This window comes from Fundulus heteroclitus, chromosome 15 (genome assembly GCF_011125445.2).
Source record: "Fundulus heteroclitus isolate FHET01 chromosome 15, MU-UCD_Fhet_4.1, whole genome shotgun sequence".
NCBI lineage: Eukaryota > Metazoa > Chordata > Actinopteri > Cyprinodontiformes > Fundulidae > Fundulus > Fundulus heteroclitus.
In genome coordinates, this window is record NC_046375.1 from 902,342 (window position 1) to 917,922 (window position 15,581).

General features: G+C 41.1%; 1 protein-coding gene across 1 annotated transcript; it reads right to left on the reverse strand.

The window, feature by feature from the left end:
- Nucleotides 1-9,576: 9,576 nt before the first annotated feature.
- Nucleotides 9,577-14,320, reverse strand: LOC105940078 (hydroxycarboxylic acid receptor 2). Its single transcript, XM_036147187.1, has 3 exons — nucleotides 14,053-14,320; nucleotides 13,026-13,431; nucleotides 9,577-11,971 (listed from the first exon to the last, which is right to left on the reverse strand). The coding sequence occupies exons 1-3, from the start codon at nucleotides 14,190-14,192 to the stop codon at nucleotides 11,498-11,500; spliced, it is 1,020 nt and encodes a 339-aa protein (XP_036003080.1). The 5' UTR covers nucleotides 14,193-14,320; the 3' UTR covers nucleotides 9,577-11,497.
- Between the last annotated feature and the right edge of the window lie 1,261 nt (nucleotides 14,321-15,581).

Genomic DNA, 15,581 nt, shown 5'->3' on the forward strand with positions numbered 1-15,581 from the left:
AATTGAGGTTCAAACGCTTTGGCAGGCACTTGTCTGCCATCTTTGCAGAGAGCTAAATATTCTACATCCATATGCTTAAAGTTGAAAGGGGACATGCTTCTCCGGCCTGTGAACGCTTCGTGGTTGACCAGACCTAAAACTATGTATCGAGGTAAGGTACCCAAAAACAGATTCTCCTGTGTACATATCCTGGAATTTTCTGGGATAGAATATGTTTCTATCCCAGAAACATATTCTATCCCAGAGTAGTAGTAGTCTGTGATGGCACTGTGTAGTCTACCCACTGCACAGTGGTGCAGTGGGTAGCGCTGTTGCCTTGCAGCAAGAAGGTCCTGGGTTCGAGTACACCCCTGGGTCTTTCTGCATGGAGTTTGCATGTTCTCCCTGTGCATGCGTGGGTTCTCTCCGGGTACTCCGGCTTCCTCCCACAGTCCAAAAACATGACTGTTAGGTTAATTGGCTTCTCCAAATTGTCCTTAGGTTTGAGTGTGTGTGAGAATGGTTGTTTGTCCTGTTTGTCTCTCTGTGTTGCCCTGCGACAGACTGGTGACCTGTCCAGGGTGTACCCTGCCTCTCGCCCAGTGAACGCTGGAAATAGGCACCAGCAACCCCCGCGACCCCATGAGGGAATAAGCGGTTTGGAAAATGGATGGATGGATGGATGGATGGATGGAGAATATGTTTTCACATTCACGCGCGAAAGTGGATATAGAGCGTTTCCTCTCATTAATGCTGAAGCGTGACCCAGCCGGATAGCCGGGGAGACTGAAACTTTTTTCACAAATAGAGAAGCCCCTAGAATTTTCAGTCGGAAGGTTGAATCACGAGGTCCCATCAAAGAGAATGCATCGCTAGCTCTGGTCAATTTAATGTCGACAGAGTTTAATAGGAGTCTTTCGCAAAAGAATATATCAGCGTGAAGCGGTCCCATCAGGTGTAATTCCCTTGAATTAGCGGTGAATGAAGCTCTGCGGTTCATACCCAAGTTAGGACCATCTGACGTAACAATAGAATCGATTGCTCCAGCTGTATCTTTGTAAAAGAGACCTGCGCTAAATTGACTCTTTAAAGTATCCTCCGAATAATTGAGTAAGGTTTCAATGATGGCCCTGTAAGGATGAGTCGCGCTACTCTGTGAAATTAACCTATCTCCCAGCATAACGTCGCATTGACTGAACATTGTATTCAGAGGGTAATTTATCAGTCCGACGGCTGCATCATTAGCCAAGTTGCTCCCGTCTGCGTTGGTAATTTTTAGACGGACATGGAGTAAGGTGTCGTTCAAATCCAGGTATTTTTCTCCATCTCCGGGGATAAAGAACTCAATAGGCCCCGTGTCTGTAATAGCTGACACCGGTAGTATTTCGGTGTAAATCTTATCTTCCACAGATAGTTGAGTCATAGGGACCGTGAAAAGATCCAGTTCGGCCAGGGTACATTCTGATGATTTCTGATGTAAAAGAGCCATGATTGGTTTTTTAATGAAAATACTAAATCAGTTAAATATATATTTGCTCGCAGCAGACTTCCTACTCCTAGGCTTGCTGTTGCGAACTGGCTTCTTCTTCCTCCGCGGTGCGAGTTTATGTGAGCGCCAAACACGTTGCCCGGGAGGTCTCTTTTTAGCCCTTCTCGACAAAACCATCACCCCTGACCCCTCCTGGTTATTCACACCTGTTATTTTGGTCATTGCTTTACCTATGACGTCTGAAGCAATGTTTGTGGCCGCCCTTTTCAGATGGGGTTTCGCTATTGCGAAGCCGGATTTAACTAGGGGCGATACGAAACGGAATAGTTTTGAAAATATGGATCCAATCCCCCGCCCGTACATAACAGGAGCGCCATAGAAACCTGGTAAAGCGCCCCCGACCTGGCTTTGGTAATAGGAGATGAAACGGTGTGGGTCCTCTCTCAGGAAAACCATGTTTTCTTGATTTTTATTTATTTTCCTTCTCACGTTTTACAGCGCTTAAGCGGTGCTGATACGACTGACAGCACTGCTATGAATGATTCCAGCCGCAGTCCTGTGTTTTTTTATATGCATATTCTGTTTTTCATCTAAACGCTCGATGTGAGGCAGCGGGTCTGAAATGCAGCTTCACAATGCACTTTCCGTATGTAAATTTCACCGGGGTGTTCTGATCCGTTTTAATTTCAACTTGTATATTTTCAATGTGTTTCTTGGCAACAGGAATATAGTACGGTTTATGGAAGATTTCAGTTATAATATCCCCAAAAGAACCTCGGACCTGAACGGTTCGCAATAGCGGTGCATGAATGTCGCCCACCATCTGTGAGGCAACAACGTCGCTGTATAAAAACAGATGGTAGAACCCAGCCCTAAAATCGATAGGGTTAGGGGCGTGCCAGTGGTCGAATTTGACCCATTTTCCTGGTTCCATTCCAAGCATGTAAGCAATTGGAGCGGGAAAACGTAGGTGGTTCTGAGCTCCGGCTTGAAATTGGAGTATATTGGCCGTTCGGTTGACTTTGAAATAAATATCAGAATCTATCTTTCTCAGATGGGCTTCAATCTCTGTGATAAGCTGATTCAAATTAGTGTAGTATCCGTTTCCAATCTGTACGCGCTGGAATTTTTCCTCATCCGCTTTCCGCCATTCAAAATAAGCATTTTCTGAGGGGACATTATGCCATGTGTGAGGGTATGAAACCTCCGTTAAAGCCACTTGCCAGTGACCATGTAAATTAATAGGTTCAGCTAAATCCACCTGGAAACTAGATATGCTATTATCCTTAAAAACATCAACGCTTGCATTGGATAGTAGCGTCAGATGAAACCCTTGGTCCTCGGCCATGCGATCCATGGTGCAATCTCAACCCTCCGGAGAGCAGCACCTTGCTTTATACATCACGCAGGTCATCGGCTTTCACCCAGGTGTTGAATTTCTCAGGCCAATTTTTCCATCGTACTAAGACCTGTCTGACCCCCCGAATGGTGCGTTTGCCCAATATTTCACCCACTTGATACATTTTGTTTTTCGACATTTTTACCTTTTGAAGCTCCTCCGTGTAAAAAGAACCTCGGACGGGCTCTCCGTCTAAATCTTTCAGCTTGAATACGGGAGGCGATCGTTGTAACGCTTCTGTAACTGTAAAGATTTCGTCCGTGAAACTGTTTGACAAAACTATTTTTGTCAAACAGTCAACGCACTTTCGATATTCTGACATGATCACCCTGCTTAAACGGCATCTTGAGTTTTGTGCAGCGTTTGGAATTGGTCCCGTACAAATTTTGAAACACCTGAAAAACTCTAGTAGCGATGACTTCCACAGGGGCCATTTTAATACTCGAATGATAGCTGTGGTTGTAACTTTTGACCAGATCCTGAAGCACGTTTACATAACGGAGAGTGTTGTTTGCTGTGAAATATCTCCACATTCTTGATTTTAACGTACAATTAAACCTCTCAACGACCGAGGCTTTTATTTCACTAGCTGTGGAAAAATGTTCAATTCCGTTTTTATCCATTAACGCTTTGAATGATTTGTTGAAAAATTCTTTACCATCGTCAGTTTGAAGCCTCTTTGGAACCCCACTCTCCCTTAAAACAGACTCGAAAGCTGTTACGACATCGGACGCTGTTTTCCTTTTTAAAACTCTGACGTAGGCTCTTTTGGAGAATACGTCGATAACGGTTAATAAATAATTGTAGCCGTCGTTTTCTTTGGATAAACTCTGCATATCACAAAGATCTGCTTGAAACTGTTTTAGAGGTCTGGTGACGAACACTCTATTTCTAGGAAATCTTATTCTCGCTGGTTTATGTAAAGAATATGCATCTTGTTCTGATAAAAAGTCTCGAACCTTTTCAATTGGGACCTTCTTACCAGTTTCACTTTCCATACCCCTCTGTAATCTATCTACTCCGCCAAAAGAACCAGGGTGGGCAGGTGTGTAATATACACGTTTCATTAACTTTTCTTCAGCCATACCTTACCACACACATGTAGTGATGCTAAATGAAGGAGAAGACGTCTGTATTCAGGGTTTATATATTTTTTTTATTAACATAATCAGGAAAAAAATTACATTCATTTATTATACCACTAAGTAATTGTAAAAAAAAAAAGAAAAAACATTTTTATATACAAAAAGAAAAGATGTAGAAAATAAAACAGACACTCTTTTTAATACGATGTCACTAACTAGTTTAATATATAAAAAGACATGAGAAAACATGTATGCATTGGTTTCAAGACCCTCGCCAGTAATCTGTGATGGCATCAAGTTGATCTTTTAGTTTACAGTTTTCTTCAACCAGCCGATCATACCCGCCATATATTGTATTAAATACACGCTTCACCATCGTTAATTCATACAGATACGCTTGTATGACAGCATTAACAGCGTCGTTGTCATGATGGATGTTGCGAGCGGCTAGAAACCGTTGAACTGCATCCATGAAACGTTCGTTATAAAGTACTCGCAGTATACCATAGTAGTTATGTTCGTAGAGCTCGTTCTCAAGCAGCTTCAAACATCCATGCTCTTTTTGACTAGGACGGTTATTAACGCATCCATAACACATTTCGTGCATGTATTTGCCGATCGCAGCGGTCAAAAGACGATACAGCACAGTTTTCACCGCTTTGATGAAACCGAAGCGAATCCACCCATCGTTTTCATCTGCGCCGCTCTCATCGTCTGGCAGGGTATCCGCAGGTGGCGACGGGGGTGCTGAGGCCGATTCCCTCTGACTCTCAAGGGCTTGCGTGTCCGCAGGTGGCGACGGGGGTGCCGAGGCCGATTCCCTCTGACTCTCAAGGGCTTGCGTGTCCGCAGGTGGCGACGGGGGTGCCGAGGCTGATTCCCTCTGGCTCTCAAGGGCTTGCTCCACCGGGGATGTCGGATCTCCATGGCCGCAAGGCAGGTCCGAGTCTTGGGAAAGCGGTGGGGATGCAGGAAGATTCACCGCTTGTGAATCTTCATCCACGGTCGCCGTCTGAGGTAGTGAGGGAGTAAACTCGGAATTGTCACTCCTTAAAACGAAGATCTCTTGGTATAGGTCGAGGCCTTCAGGGCGAGATCCGGACCAGTTCATGGTGTTTCTCTTGGTGAGGCTGCGGTTGAAGGAGAGGGGTACAGCTCCGGGGGCAATTTGTCGTCGTCCAGGGACCCGTGCTATTTATATACAGAGAAGGGCGTGGTTAACGTTGAAGGGGTGGTATTGGCAGTTGTGAGGGGCGGGTCTAAAATGCAAGCGCTTTCTTGACCCCCAAAATGTCTTTCCAGTTGCGGCAATCGCGAAAAAGCGTTGAAATCTGGTCTGATATTGCAATCATCTTATCACGCCAGGCATCAAAGGGAATGGCTAGCAATGTCCTGAAGACTCCACATTGAGAATTATAATAATCCAGCATGAACATAATCGTCTGTGTTTTATCTTGAGCCTTTTTGAGACTTGCACGGAAAAACCAGCGGCCTGTAACCCCCGTCTTCGACTGCCAAGTAGCTGAGAAGATCCTATTTCCTGAATCATTGTCAATTTCATTCAGGTCGGTCAGCACTCGCTTACATCGTTTAGCGGGGGGTGAATCCTTGATTCCGTCCTCGACTTGTTGACGTGGCCGCTTGCTCCGTTTAGCGGGGGGTGAATCCTTGATTCCATCCTCGACTTGTTGACGTGGCCGCTTGCTCCGTTTAGCGGGGGGTGAATCCTTGATTCCATCCTCGACTTGTTGTCTCACAGAGGGCCCTGCTGGAATAGGTTCTTGGGGGTTTAGTCAGATGAAGCTGGTTTTTCGTCTCACTGAAGGGCCTGCTGCCGGATTCACTTCTTCAGGGGCTAGTTTGCGAAGCATGATGAGTTTCAGAACAGCCCAATCGTTTTATGTCAGCATGCCCAAGGAGTGGATAGTATGCAGCTCGTCACCTTCATCATCCAATTGAAAGAGGTACATTTCCCCGGTTTCATATTTGAAGACGTACCCCCATTTACCGCGGGCTCCATAGGGCTCCAAAGACCATTGTTCTTGCATACGCTGGCTCGGAGGCATCTGAGTTCTGCATAAAAACAGCGTAGCCTTGTGAGGGGTATGCTGAGCTTGCCAAAAATCGCTCTGATCATGCCATATAGTGACGGGTGTCTCAGCAATGATGGGTTCAATGCTGGTTCTTCCTGACGCCATGTTGAAAAGGATTCAATCACTATTGAGGCTTGAGAGAGGGCCTGATATTACGACAACCGGGGCGGGGTGAAGGCGGTGGGTGTGAACTCCGGATGTGGGGGTGGGTGTGAACTCCGGATGTGGGGGTGGTTGTGAACTCCGGATGTGGGGGGTGGGTGTGAAATCCGGATGTGGGGGGTGGGTGTGAAATCCGGATGTGGGGGGTGTTTTTTTTCTCCGAGGGCTGGGACAGCGACCCCTGGAGGTAGAAAGCGGAACATCCAGTTACAGTAGAAGGTGGGGCTTCCGGTTAAGGATGTGACGTAACATCCGGTTACAGTAGAAGGTGGGGCTTCCAGTTAAGGATGTGACGTAACATCCGGTTAAGGGAGGCGGGACTTCCGCCGGAAGTGGAAGGCGGGACTTCCGGCTGTCACTTTTTGACAGGTGTGAAATATAGGCGTGGTTTGAGTTTGATTGAAGGATGTAACATATTTTTTTTACGAGTGTCTGATGCAGGAAGATGGTGAAAACAGAGAGAGCTGATTGGCTGATCCACCACCTAAACACTGGAGGAAATGGGCACAGAAGCTTCTATAACAATCATACAATTATTAACATGCAGATAAGATTAACTTTATCATCCCCATAGGGTGAAATTAATTAGTTTCAGGAGCCTGAAGGGTTAAAGGTGCGGCTCTAGTAACATCATTTTATTGAGGATAAATAATAAATAGGACAAATATACAAATTGGAGAAATGTGCAAATAATATAGAACAGACATATGTTTATATTATTTACAGAAATACTCTCAATAATAAATATTTTAGAAGAATTGGAAAAAGTCACAGAATAATATGCACATAAATACACCCTCTAGAAAGAAATAAGAGGTGAGAAAGTATTTTCTGTATTGTATGTGATGATGTCAGTAGACTAAATGGTCATATGAAGTTTGCCATTGTGATTCCTTCTCCTCTCTGGTGTTTGATCGCTGCATTAAGCGCTTCTCACTTTCCAGGCTGGCACTTAAAAGCATCAAGATGCGCAGAGAAAAAGAGGTGTTGATCTGCTGAAATGTGTTTCCAGTTCAAGGGAACTGTTGTCCAGTTCGGTTTCCTCCACCTTTTGTCTCCATTTTATGTTGGTCCTTTTGCCAAAATTCGACCGTATTCTGTCACTCAGTTTATGAGAAAACTGTTGAGTTTCTGATAAATAATTTTCTGTTTTGTGTTGAAACACCCCTATCTAGTGGCTGAATTAGGTATCATTGCTGGTGTGAAGTAATTTAGCTTCACTGTGCAAAGGGAGAAAGAAGAATGTGTGGCTAATTCAGAATATGATCATTGAAACAGGACTAAATAACCTAACAGTTTGCCCAGTTATGTATGTATATATATATATATATATATATATATATATATATATATATATATATATATATATATATATATATATATATATATACTTGTGTGTGTGTGTGTGTGTGTGTGTGTGTGTGTGTGTGTGGTGTATCTATTAGCAGGGTTACCACTTCCTGTAGGTTAACTAAGCCTGTTTTATCACTTAACCATGTTCTTAGTATACACCCCCTTTGCCTGCACTTGGTTGTGTACAATTTTAAAGTGCATAGCATTGACCTTACTTGAAGAAGGAAAACTGAAAGCTTACAAAAGGTTGTATTTTCTGTTTGAACTTAGTCTAATTTTCTCTAACACTTGGTTGTTTATTTTATTTTAATTGAATTTGACCTTCAAAGTTTACCAAAATCTAAAACATGTCAATCAAACTGCATTTGCTTTGTTTTACTTTTTACTTTTACTTTTTACTTTTTGAGTACATCTATTTTTACAGTAATTTTCGTACTTAAGTACAAGACATTTCAGATACTTTAAGACTTTTACTCAAGTAACATTTCAGTCAGTGACTTGGACTTTTATCAAAGTCATATTCTGGAGAGGTACTTATACTTTTACTTGACTCCGAGATTTCAGTACTTTTACAGCACTGCATAACAATGTTTTTAAAAAATGCACAGTGACATTAGAGTAGTACCCTTAGGCCCAGTGTATACAGTTTATCTGCAGTTTATCATACAGTTTTTTTTTTTTTGGGGGGGGGGGGGGTTACACTTTAACATCAACAAAAAATATTTTATCAAATGCAAAACACTTTCTTTAAACTTTTCTGCCTAATCTGAGTCTCCGTCTTCCCCCACTAGAGGACAGTATTTGATCAGTTTACAGTGGTCTTTCCAACACAGCCTAACCAACATGAAACAGTCAGTAGGGTTATAACTTAATATTCTTAGATCATCTAAGACTTAAATTTATTCATTGCATTTACAACATCCAAAACATTAGCAGATTTCCTCTGAGTTGCCCAAAGTAAAAAACCTGAAGGACCATGGCCATACCCTCCACTCTTCTGAGTCTTATAACTTTCTGACTGACTTCAGTTCAAGAGCTAAACCATACACCTCTTTTTTTGCTTGGTTGGCTTATTAAACTTTAAGCAGAAGTCAGACAATTGAGCCATTTTAAAAATACACCAGGAACAGCAACACATCTGAGTTTTTTGTTATCCTTTGCATGTGTATGTTTTTGTTTTCATACCTTTTTTTCTTAGTTGTTGATATTCTTGAAATAATTGCCTGCCTAGACCTCTGGGCTCCAGCTCAACAGCCACCTCCACTTTAATTGTTGCAACAGCGCACAGTGTCAACATGTTCACACCTTCACTGTTGTTTGCGGTTGTTAAGATGAATTAAATGATTGGTAAATATGTAATTACAGACATTACAATCTAAAAACGCTTTTGCAAATGCTTGCAAAAAAGTGGAAATCTGAGCCCCAAGAAACAAGGAAGTAGCAAAAAAAAAAAAAAGGCATCGTAAGGAGGACTTTTTGGATGTTGGCTTAGAAGGCGATAACTCCCAAACTCCTTCCTGAGTGGGATGTATTTACAGCAGCCATATACAAAGCCCTTCACTTAGCATCACAGAACACAAATAGTCTGATTTAGACAAACAGTGTCACATTAATTGTTTTGGTAAAAACATAAAAAAGTTTTATTAAAACTTTCTAGTTTTGGTTTTGTATTTTTTATGACACAGATTCTAAAATAAGAGTAATAAAAAAAAAAAAAGAATTGAGACAAAAACAGACCGGGCTTGTTTAAGGTCCTGCTAATAGACACAACATTTTGTACTCAGCAAAAACAAAACAAAAAATCCTGAAAGAAAAAAAGTCCAACACTTCAAGTTTTAACAGCCATTAAACACTGAGCTGGGCTCTTTCTTTTAATTACCTGCAGAAAAGACATCAAGCTCTAAATAAATATAAGTGCTCCGATATACAATCATAATTATACCACACAGCAACACAAAATCAAGCAAAATATTTAGACAAGAGAGGTCTAAACACGCATAAATGGGGTTTTTTTTAACTGGCACAAACATCTTCACAGGACTGTATCTTCCTTTGCAGCAGTAGGGTAACACATGAGGTAACGCAAAACTTCCAGTGGAAAAATTGCAGAGGCATTTTCAGAAAATTGCCTATCCAGGTTAAAAAAAACATTAACCTGGATTAAAATGTTACAAAAAATACATTCCTTAAAACTTAAAATTTGTACAGGTTATTTTACTGAAACCAACTGGTTTATTTCTTGAATTGTTACCAATAGTTACACTATTTCAGTTTAGCTTCCTGCTCCATGCAGGTTGCTTTTCTAAAATTCACAGTTTATTTAAGTTACCTGAAACTTGCAGGTTACATTCCTGGAACTAACTAAATGTTACTCTTCTGGAACTTACAGGTAATTTATCTGTAACTAGAAGGTTACTATCCAGGAGCTCACAGGTTATTTTCCTTGAACTTGAATTTACTTGCCTGAAACCAACAAGCTACATTTTTGAAACTTTACTGGAACCTACAGTTTCCCATCCTCAAACATACAGGTCACTTTTCTGAAGCTTATAGGATGTTCCTGGAACGTACACGTTGCCTTTCTGAAACAGAAAGGTTGCTTTTCTGGAACGCAAAGGTTCGATATCGGAACATTAAAGGTTATTTTCCTAAAACTGAAAGGTTGGGACGTACAGTTTACTGTCAAAGACTCACACATTATCTCCTGAAATTAACATACTTTCAGAAAACTATAAATTGCGTTTCTGCAATTTATCTTTCTGATACCCAAAGGTTGGTTTTCTCCAACTTAAAGCAACACTACGTAACTTTTAGCAAATGTAATAGCTTTTATTTCAGATATATTAAATTATTTCCCTTCTCAAGCACTCGCCTATGTAATTTGGGAGGGTCTGATCCGTTGCCCATTGCGTCACGTGACCCAGAACGCCGTTGGGTCATGTGACCTAGAGGACGCTTACGGCGGTCTAAGCCACTAGACACTAGAGCTAACCTTACCGTGCTTCTACATTTCTTATCTTCAAGTCAAAGTTTTTCATGGCCAAGGGAAGTAAAAAGATGAAAACTATATATGAGGTGGTCAAGAAAAGAAAGCAAGACAGGGATCACTTCAGAGGAAAAACAAGAGTGGACTCTGCAACGGAGTTTGCTCGTTGGAGTTTGAAGACCCATTTTCTTTTTGCATCATTATGATCACACAGGTAAATTATCTTTTTTGCCTGTTGTACACAGAATATCTAATTATATAATGTAATATGTTAGATCTAAATCTAAAGGTAATAAAGTGTTGATATAATGTTACTGCAGAGTTTGAGATTATCGAACAAAGCAGTAACATTGATTCACAAACTGATGCTACTTCGCTGTCACACATTCAGCCTATGTACAAGTAACAAAGCTTATTTTTATGAAAAAAATTTTTGCAAACATGTTATTGCAATATTTCATGATTTTATAACCAAATAAAGTAGATTACTAAAGAAAAATCTAATAAAAAGCGAGCCACAAATGGGACAGAAATAGATACACAAATAACTAGAACACAGAATTTTGACAGTTGTTACGCAACAAAACAGATATGACACTTTCCTGATCAGACATTTTTTTTCCTCTGATGTAGGATATCATCTAGAGGGGTGAACGTGGCCTTGTCTTTACGAGTAACTCAATGACCTCATCAGTCTGTTCAACACAGAGGGAGACGCCAGGGCCCTTCAGGGACGCTAGCTCCCCTAGTGGTCAAAAGTTGCTTTAAACGTGAAACAATTTTCATTGAGGATCCATCTGGTCATCTGTGGGTCATGATCAGTATCTGTTGCCTTATGTGTAAAGCTTTGCTCTTTAGAAAACACCTGCATGGGTGGAACAGCGGTTGCCAAGTCTTTGTGACATACTGCATATATATAATCCGTGATGCATAAGAAAGGTTGATTAATAATCATTTATCCAGGATTTGTAAAGAAACACTTTTAGCTCCTGAGGTTAGAGTTGTAGCTGTAGCAGTTGACGGGCCAGAGACGGACTCCAGCAGTTTCTTTCTGAGAAACGGCGGGCAGAAAGTGGAGATGTAAGCAACTTTAAACCCTGAGTTGCAGAAGCAGTAAACCAGTGGGTCCAGCAAGCAGTCGGCGTAGGACAAAACCATGAGGGCGTCGTACACCTGGGTAGCTATGTCTTCTTTCTCTCCTTCTCCTTCTCCTCTTTTCACCCGCACAATCAGCAGAGCCGCCCGGGCTATTGTGCACGGCAGGAAGCAGATGGAGAAGACTACGACCACAGACACAACGGCAAACACAGCTCTCCTCAGCTTGGCCTTCTCCCCGATCGTCTTCATCTGCAGTCGGCTGACGATGCGAGCGGTGCAGTAAATGAGGATGATGTAGGGGATGATGATTTGAGAGAAGAAGACGATCTAGACAAAAGATAAGACTTATGATTAAGAGTAGCAGTGCTTGGTGCAGTAAATAATAAGTGAGTATCGCAGCTTTTTAGTTTCGTGGAAAGAAAAGACTGGTGGAAAACTACAAGTCAGTGCTGAATCGTAAAGAAAAACACTGGTAGGCTGTTAGTGAAGTGGAAAGATTTACCCCTGTAGGTAATAATTAATGACTTGAATGGTTGCTCCGTTGAGAGGCAGTGGGTTTATGTAAATAGCTGCAGATCGGTTGAAATGTTGGACTGCATGCTAAATCACTACGTCTTACCTTTCTCTTGCTTGCACTGTGTCCTTTTAACTAATCTAGTGTTTTTTTCTGTACTTGGATGCATGGATTTTGTTCCAAACCGGTTTGATTATTTGAAATATCTGGTTTATCTGTTTATTCACAGGGAAACAATGAAGTTCTTATGTGTGTTTGCCTCTGGTCTGTTGGAACCTCTTAACCACTTTCCCCACTCTGTTGGCCTCTACCTGCCCCTGATGACACCATTTCTTTACGATTACTCGGTTAATCTATTGGCAGGGAACATATCAAGAGTTCCCTGCAAATTAGAGCTGATTTGATTATGAAAATAGAGGTTTCTTGTTGTAGAAAATGCTGCCGCCCCTGCCAACCCATTAGTTCTATTGTCGTCTCAGATTATAATGGACTGTAAAAAAACAACATTTGCTTTTTTTGTATTGAGAGAATCTGACTGATGAAATGCAAGGTGTACTGATAGATAAAATGTTTTAGAATGGTTTTACAGATGAAAGTCTAAAAAAACTGTCTTTCAGAAGTATTCAGTCCTAACGGTGCCTATCTCCAATAGTCACTGAGGACACCTTAGACTGTTCACCTGTCCATCACAGGGCAACACAGAGACACACGGGACAAACAAACATAACGCTCCTGCCGAAGGACAATTTGGACAAATTAACCCAACAGTCAGGTTTTTGGGCTGTGGGAGAAGCTGGAGTATCCAGAGAGAGCCCACACATGCACAGGGAGACAACCTAATATAAATGAATGAAAGCAAAACGTTACCTCTCTGAAGGTGTCCGTCAACATTTCAGATATATGGGTCACAACTCGGCCCCAGCTGTTGCAGCATTCAAAGGTGCTTAACATCGTGGGGATGGTGAACGGCAGTAAGGACACCCATATAATCACAGAGATCAGTGGAGACTTCTTAAACACCTTCACACAGTTTTTCTTCCCGAGATGGACCACGCTGAAGTAGCGGTCCAGAGACAAGGTGATAAGGAAGACGATGCTGGCTCCTCGATTGAGAAACAGCATGAAGAGCATCAAGACACAAACTGTGGGATCCTCACTGCGCCTCAGGTTGTTCTGATAATGATGAATCTTGACAGGAAGACAGGCCACCAGCAAAAAGTCAGCGAGCACAATGTTGAAGAGGAACACGCAGTTGTTCTTCCAGAATTTGAACCTAAACAGGAAGCAGTTCACAGAACATTTAGTAGAAGTAAACAGAGAGAAGCAGAACATTGAATGTTTGATCCACCAAATCAACACTATGATTTGTTCAAACTGTTGATGTTTCTTTGCAGTATTATGAAGAAAACTTTTGAATTTCACGTGTCAGGGCTTGACTTTTTTCTCAAAATTGCTGCGTTCAGGAAATGTATGATTGCATCAAAGAAGATGTTACACTGTGGTCGGCCTGTCGTGCATTGTGAGACGAGCTCTTTCCCACACATGCATCATTTTAATCTGACATCTATGTGGCCATGCAGCACAATTTCTATAAACCACACTTTGACATCTACACATTTTATTATGAATTATTAAATAAACTACATCAATGTCTTTGTCATTTGTACATGCAAATAAGAGAGACTCAACAACTTATTTTATACAGTCTTGAAGCAGAGAAAGCAGACATATTTTAAAGTGCAAACTTGCAGGTCAAATGCATCTAAATTGTCTTTATTATCAACAGTTTACCCACACTGTTCTGACCTTATATATACTTAATTATTAATCTTAGCATGCTGTTTCTCTGATGTCCCAAATGTAAATGATTCTAACAACAGAAAAGCAGTGTTACCTGAAAACGAGGACGTAGAGCACTGAGAGATTAAGAGGTAGTCCCAGAGTGAATTCTCCAGCCATCACCCAGGAGAGGACTTCATATGTGGACGTATTATTTGGTGTCTTACAGGTATCATTTTCATTACTATCAGCCATTTCTTGTTTCCACCACAGTGAAGAAGCTCAGGCAGAATTCTTCGTTTTCACCCTGCCCCGGGCTGTGAATCTTCTCTCCGCAGGCACAGATTTCCTTCTCTCTCTCTCTTGTCCGATGAATTCAACAGTTACCTTCATAGATCCCTGCAGTGAACCCAGAGAATCCTTTTCTATCCACGCCAAAAGATACAGAGGAAAAAACGCACAGTAAACATGCAAAAAAAATCAGATAAAGGCAACACTGAGTGGAGAAGAAAATACCCTGACTAACTGTGAGTTCTCTATTTATGTGAGGCTGCAACTGATCCCTCAGAGAGGAAGAACGTCTGTTTTATCTGGAGGTGTGGTTTAAAGAGAATGGCTGAACTAACCAAGAAACATCAAACCTCCTTTTTGATAAAAAAAAACAAGTTAAGACAAAACTTTCGCCCTTATGACGACTTTATTAATAAGATTCTTTGGTAATCAAACTGTAAAATTCCTAGACTTCCCTGTCAAACAACACCCACCCCCTGGCACATTTTAATGTACTCCTCTTGTTGGGAAACACAGGGTGATTGAGATCTCATTGCACTTTATGGGAAATAGTACGTCACCTTCTGCTGGTAAGCAACAAATTAAAAGAAATCTGGACATGAGTGCTATTAACATTAGCTTTTGATCCAAAAAGCTACAATTATTAAACTTTCTTATTCTAATTTAGATACTAAAAGTGTTGTATGTTATGGGTACCTCTTTATCTTTGGTATCTTATTTATATTGTATCATGGTTCTGTGCCACTGAGGCATCTTACACTTCTCTTAAAACCACTTGGTTGTTGGACAGATGGATCTATGGGTTTTATGTCCCCAGTTGCCTATCTCATTGGAATTTAAAATTAAAATAAAGTAAGCTAGTCAGGGCTCTACATCTTCAATGCAGATGTGCAACTTTACTATTAAGTTTAAGCAGAAATAACGAGAGCTGGCTGCTGTCTCCATACTCATGCAAACGTATGGGACAATTCCTGATCATTTTGCTCTAGGACAGCATTGAATGGAAAAACAGAAGTGCAACAATATTGATGCAAATTAGACTAACTTTTAATTCCCTCTTTGGTGCTTTTGTTAGCAGATCCAAATAATTAGTATCTACTGCTGATAGCTTAGGATTTGGTTGTGGCACCAACTTTAAGTCCCACAAACAGGACTTTTGGACACTTTTCTTGCATGTTCTATTGAATAGCGAGAAGTGTTTCCTAGTGTTTCATTAAGGAGAATAATTGCTGTAACAGGGAACTATCAGTTTAATAAATAACAGCTTGTGAAATGGTAGGTGTTTGTGATAATTTTGAGTCAGAAATTGAATGGTCTCTAAGAGTTATCGAATTATCTCCTTTTGAGTTAATA